This window comes from Alligator sinensis, unplaced genomic scaffold (genome assembly GCF_000455745.1).
Source record: "Alligator sinensis unplaced genomic scaffold, ASM45574v1 scaffold1165_1, whole genome shotgun sequence".
Lineage (NCBI taxonomy): Eukaryota > Metazoa > Chordata > Crocodylia > Alligatoridae > Alligator > Alligator sinensis.
The window spans coordinates 547,332-552,795 of NW_005842477.1; the positions used below are offsets into that span (position 1 = coordinate 547,332).

At 65.5% G+C, this 5,464-nt stretch overlaps 1 protein-coding gene across 1 annotated transcript; it reads right to left on the bottom strand.

Annotated features, from left to right (window-relative positions):
• Positions 1 to 653: 653 nt before the first annotated feature.
• EFNA4 (ephrin A4) lies at positions 654 to 3,294 on the bottom strand. Its single transcript, XM_025212609.1, has 5 exons — positions 2,354 to 3,294; positions 1,942 to 2,010; positions 1,747 to 1,806; positions 1,373 to 1,642; positions 654 to 1,105 (listed from the first exon to the last, which is right to left on the bottom strand). Exons 1-4 carry the CDS (start codon positions 2,889 to 2,891, stop codon positions 1,545 to 1,547), a joined length of 765 nt encoding a protein of 254 aa, XP_025068394.1. The 5' UTR covers positions 2,892 to 3,294; the 3' UTR covers positions 654 to 1,105; positions 1,373 to 1,544.
• Positions 3,295 to 5,464: the final 2,170 nt, after the last annotated feature.

Below are 5,464 nucleotides of genomic sequence, written 5' to 3' on the forward strand. Positions count from 1 at the left end.
CAGCCAGGCAAGGCGAGGTAGCGAGCTGGGGCCAGGGTCACGCAGCAGTGGGGCACTTGCACTCCAGCTCAGGACCAGCCTGCCCAGGGCAGCCCAGGCCCCAGCCCTACCCCTCCTGTGCCTGGTGCTGCCAGGGGCTGGGCCTGTATCCACCCTCCCTGGGACTTGCCCATGCCCTGGGGAAGGGCAGCTGCAGAGCAGGCAGGAGCCCAGGGGAGCTCAGGTCGCTGCTGCAGAGCCCAGTTCCTCCCAGGCCCCTGCAGACAAGGTGAAAGGAAAGGGCTGCTGCCTGCACAGGTGACCCCGTGGGCATGGAGGGTGGGGGGGCAGTCAAGGGACTGAGGGGCAGCACGGGATGCCAGCCCTAGGGAAGGGATGTGGGGCTCCTGGTGCAGGGAGCTAGGCAGGGCACTTACTTTGCTCCAGCAAGTGTGGACTGGTCAGGCTGGGACTCAACCCCTTCAGTTTCAGCCTGGGCCCTTGGTGTGGGGCTACAAGCCACATGACCTTACTCTGGTGGGGGACAGAGCCAGATGCTGGGCAATGTGGCAGGGCAGCAAGCACCAGGACTGCTTTGGGGCAGTGTGCTGCTGACATCCCCTGGCCTGCCCAGGCTAACCTGTGTGACGTCCTATGGAGCACCGCCAGGGCCGGGGGCTCCGAGCAGCTGCTTCCGCCCACCAGAGATCCCCCACGGCTTTCCCGGCATGAGGGGAGGCAGAGAGCCAAGCACTACAGTGAAAGGCCCTGGCCCAGGGGTCGGGGAGAGCGGCAGGGCTCCCGCAACCAGCAGCCCAGGTCCGGGCCCCCAGGGCAGCAGAGCAGGGCCAGGTGGGAACTGCCCCAGGTCCTGCAAATGCTTTATTGACATGGATCAGAAACCCCGCGCACACGGCGGAGCAGGTCTTCGCGGAAGACACATGGGCGTCCTCAGCCGAGGACGAGATGCAACAGGCCCGTGCTGGGGGCAGCCTCCAGGCCTTCCAGGAGGCTCGGGAGGGGGGGCCCTGCCCCGCAGGGCACTGCTGCTGGAGTTTCTAGGGCAGCTTGGGGAGCCCCTGCCATGAGGCAGTCCGGTCCAGTCTGGGCAGGGCTTCTGGGGGGCCTGAGGAGGGAGAGACGCTGTCAGAGCTTGGATGTGGCCCAGTCTACCCCCATGGCCCGGAGCTGCTCTGAGGCAGCCTCAGTCCTGCTGCTGTCTCACACTTGGTCTTGAGCCCCAAGCTCCCCCCTCCCAGCCCCTGCGGCACCAGGAACCCTCAGCCGGCTGGCCCCGAGCAGTGACCCCTGCCTGCTGTTCCAGCCCTTGGTTACCCTGAGGCACAGACCGCTCCCCTCACTGTCACACTCCAGCCCTGGGGCCGTCTCTTACGTGCAGGCACCAGTCTCCCAGGCACTGGCAACTCCCCAGGGTGTTGTGGGGTGCAGGCCCGAGGGCCAGTCACAGCAGCCTGCGCACGACTGGCAGAGCAGAGCAGCCAATCCAGGGGGGAGCGTCTTGGGGGGGTCTCAGAGGAACTCTCCCTCTGCTGACAGCAGCAGGCTCAAATCCACAGGAGGGGAAGGAAGGCGAGGCTGAGGCAGGGGCCCTGGCCCCGGAGCCGGGAGGGGGCTGCACGGCTGGGAGCAGGAAGGCCAGGGGCTGCAAGGAACAAGGACAGCAAAGGTCACCAAGCTGCCCCATCGCCCGGACCCCGCTCCTCCCCCCTGTGCATGCCCCCAGCCCCCTCCCTGAACCAGACTTACCCCCTGGCTCCCCTCGCCCCCGTGGCTGCGATCTGGGAACTTCCGTCACGGGCTTTGTGGCTGGAAGAAACCAAACCTCAAACCCATCAGCAGCCTATAGAGCCCTCACCCAGAGACACGCTGGGCATCACTGCAGCCCCCGCCCTGGGAGCCCGATGCCAGAGACACTCCCCCCACTCAGGCTGAGGGACTCACTTGTCACTTTGCAGCACACGAAGACCCGTAGCCGCAGGCACCGCCCGGCACTGTCCGGCGAGGGGATGGCTGGGGGTAGACATGGGGTGTCAGGGCATCCCAGCACCCCCAGCTGCAAGGAGCCCCATGCAGTCTGGGCTCTCAGCCATCTGCCCCAAGGCTCCTGTCTGGCAGCTTGACCGCGGGGGGTGCCAGCAAGAAGTGCCCACTTCCCTCTGGGCATCAAGCATTGGATCACCCCATCGTGCCTTGCCCCCTGGGGACCTCCCCTTGCCAGGGCTCAGCAGCAAGATCCTCCCAGCAGCCCCTAACAGGGGCAGCAGGAGCTGGTGAAGCAGGATCTGGGGTCGGGCCAACTTGGTGGAGGCGTTCCTGCCACCCCAGTGCTGTGGGGCAGGAGCAGGGCACTCACAGATGTAGTAGTAGGTCTCCCCTGGCTGGAATTCGAAGCCCAGTGAGAAGGGCGTGAAGCGCTGGATCTTCTCAGAGAAGCGCACGGGCCCGAAGGGGGCGTGGGGCCGGGCACACTCCCAGCGCTTGAAGGCGCCGGGTGTCTCGTGGCAGCCCCGGTAGCCCTCTAGGTCCACCATGAAGAGAGTGAAGGTCTCGGGCTGGCCCACAGGCAGTGGCTGCTCGTAGTGGGGACAGTAGATGTCCAGGTAGTCATTGATGGCAAGCTGGACGGTGTAGTCGCCCCGCAGGAACCTGTGTGGGACAGGGGTTAGTGGAGGCGGAGCAACCCCACACAAACCCTGTGGTCTTAGCACCCGCTGGACTTCTCCCCAGGTGATGAAGCCATCCCAGGCAGCCATCACCAGGGCAGAGTCCTCTGCATGCCTAGGCTCAGAGCCAGAGCCCCGTGGGTGGGCATGGCAGAGGCTTGAGCCCCACACACAGAGCATTGCATGGACCCCCCCCCAGCCAGCAGCTCTGTCCAGGGCTCCCCACATGCCCCCTGCAGCCCCAGGCCTCACCTGGAGGCTGCCTGCCCAGGGCCGGGGGGACAGCGTGGGATGTGGCTTGTGCCATCTGCAGGAAGGGGCACCAGCCCTCAGGGAGTGCAGGCCACCCCCCCACCTAGAGGGCCGTGGAAATGGGATCCCCAACCCGCCACATGCTTCAGGCCGGAGGTGTTGTAGGGAGCAGGAAGATCCCAGACCTGCCCCCTGCCAACTGTAGCCCCAAGCGCCTGGAGAGGAGCAACCCCCTTGGAGCTCAGCCCCCGCCTTTGTTGAAACAGCTACTGGGCACCCGGCCTCTCCAAACAAACAAGCATCAGCTCCGATTAGCCTCAGCCCAGTGGAAATGAATGCATCTGCAAGCAGGCAGCGCCGGCTACACAGCACGCAGGGCCCCAGCTGCGGCCCCTTTGCCCCTCCCCGTGCCCAGCAGCTGGGATGCCCCAGCAGGGGGACAGGGGCAACACTGTCCCCTGGCAACAAGCTTCACTCCCCCCCCCCTCCCCCCCCCCCCCCCCAAAAAAAAAAAAAAACAAACAAAAAAACAAAAACCCCACTAGGCCAAAGGGACATGCACAAGCGTACGCAGAGCACAGCCAGGCCCAGGGGCAGAGCCGACACACGTGTGCACACAGACAGCTCGCATGGGACTCACCCACAAACACGCTGCGAACACTGTGAACAGCCACGGGATGTTGCTCAAACACAACATGCTCCTAGAGTCCCACCGGTTCCCCCCTGCACTCCTATGTCCTGTAGTCCTGGGAGCCCCAGCCAGGCCCCATGTCAGCCCCATGCATTCCTATGGCATGATGACCTGTAGTTTGGGGCCAGCACCTGTTTAACGTGGGTGGCCAGGAACCAGCCTGGGGCAAGGGAGAGATGGTGCTCCCCTCCCCACCCCTGGCTCCCAAATGGTGGGGCTGGGCTGAGCCACTGTGGCCGGCACTACTGAACCTCATCTGCCCCCCTGCCAGGAGCAATGAGGGAGCTCGGCTAGGAGACCCCACTGCCAAGTGCGGAGGGAGGGGAACAAGGGGGCAGAACCACCACCTGGCCCAGGGATGAGCTCAGTGCAGGGAGTCCTTAGCCTGCCCTATGTGGGGTCAGGAACCAGGAGAAGGAAGGAGCTCACTGGCCCTTAGCACTAATAGCTCACAGTAGACCCCCACAGACTGCCAGGCCTGGCCTCCTGCTTCCCCTGTGCCACACGCCCAGTCTCTGCTCCTGGCCCAGGCAAAGGCCCGCGGCACAGGAGCACGGGGTGTGCAGAGCCCAGTGCACCCAGGCAAGCCTGGGCAAGTGGTGGTGCCAGAGCCCCGTGGACCAGGGGCCAGAGCTGTGGGGAGGGGACAACCTCGGAGCTCCTGCCAGGGAGCATGGGACTGCACTGGACAGCTGTTCCCAGCTGGGAACGGGTGCCCTGGCAGCGCCGCCCCCCAACCTGCCCCACACACCCACGTTACGGGATGCTTCTCGCCCTCCCTGGGATCAGGCCAGGGGGTGCAAGGAGCAGCTTGCAAGGAGGCCGCTGGACTCGGGGGCGGTGCTGGGCCCCACCCCGCTCCCTGGTGTGTGAAGAGCCTGTGTTTACACTAGACACAGATTCCTGGCAGCTGTTGCAGGGGACGGCACATTAATCACCCGCGCGGCCGTGCTGTCAGCGCTGTAGACAAGAGTCCCCCCACCCCAGGGTGCCTCGAGGACAGACCATAGCAAGGCTTCCCTGCCAACCCCAGCCCCAGCCCTGCCAGGTCAGAACTGGGGGGGAGGGGGACAGGGGCTCCCCACTGACATACTCCTACCCCCCCACTGACATCCCCCTCCCCAGCCACACACACCCCTTCCCCGCCTCAGAGCCCTGCCCCGTGAGAAAAGCCAGGCCTTTGAAGAGGGTGGTGGTGGTAGAGCCAGGGTGGACACACGCTGTGCCCAGGCCCAGGCCCTTGTGCCAGCCCCTGCTCCCCAGGGCAGCACCAGATGGCACAGCCTTAAGCATGGCCAGGCCCAAGTGGCACTTGGGGACCCAGACCCAGAGCACCCAGCCCTGCCCTGGGGCGCTGGGTGGAGCCAGCCCATCCAGAGAGGAGCCGGCGGCTGCAGGGCTGGGTCTGGGCTGAGCGGAGCAGGGACCCTCCCTTGCCAGGCCCCAATGCTAGGAGATACCAGCCTGTGCCCCTCGGGCTCCAGAACAGCTTCGGTCCAGAGCTGCCCAGGGGGCTTGGCATACCCAGGACCAGCACCCGTACATAGATTTCTGGCGAGCCCGGGCAAACTTTTAGCATCAGGGCCCCCTTTGCGAGGTAATGACAATAATAATAATTTTTAAATTGCCATTTTTGGGCCCCCTTTCTGTCCGGGCCCCAGGTGGCCACCTGGTTTGCTCATGCCTGTGCCCAGCCCTGCTGCTTGTGGGGCTCGGTGTGGCCACGATCTGCCAGCCGCCCCCCCTGGGGTCGCGCCAGCACCTCGCAGCCAGGGAGCCCGGGGGCAGCGGCTGCCCAGGCCCTGCAAGGCCTCGACGGTGGGAGCGGCGCGGCCCCACACCAGCACAGAGCGAGGGG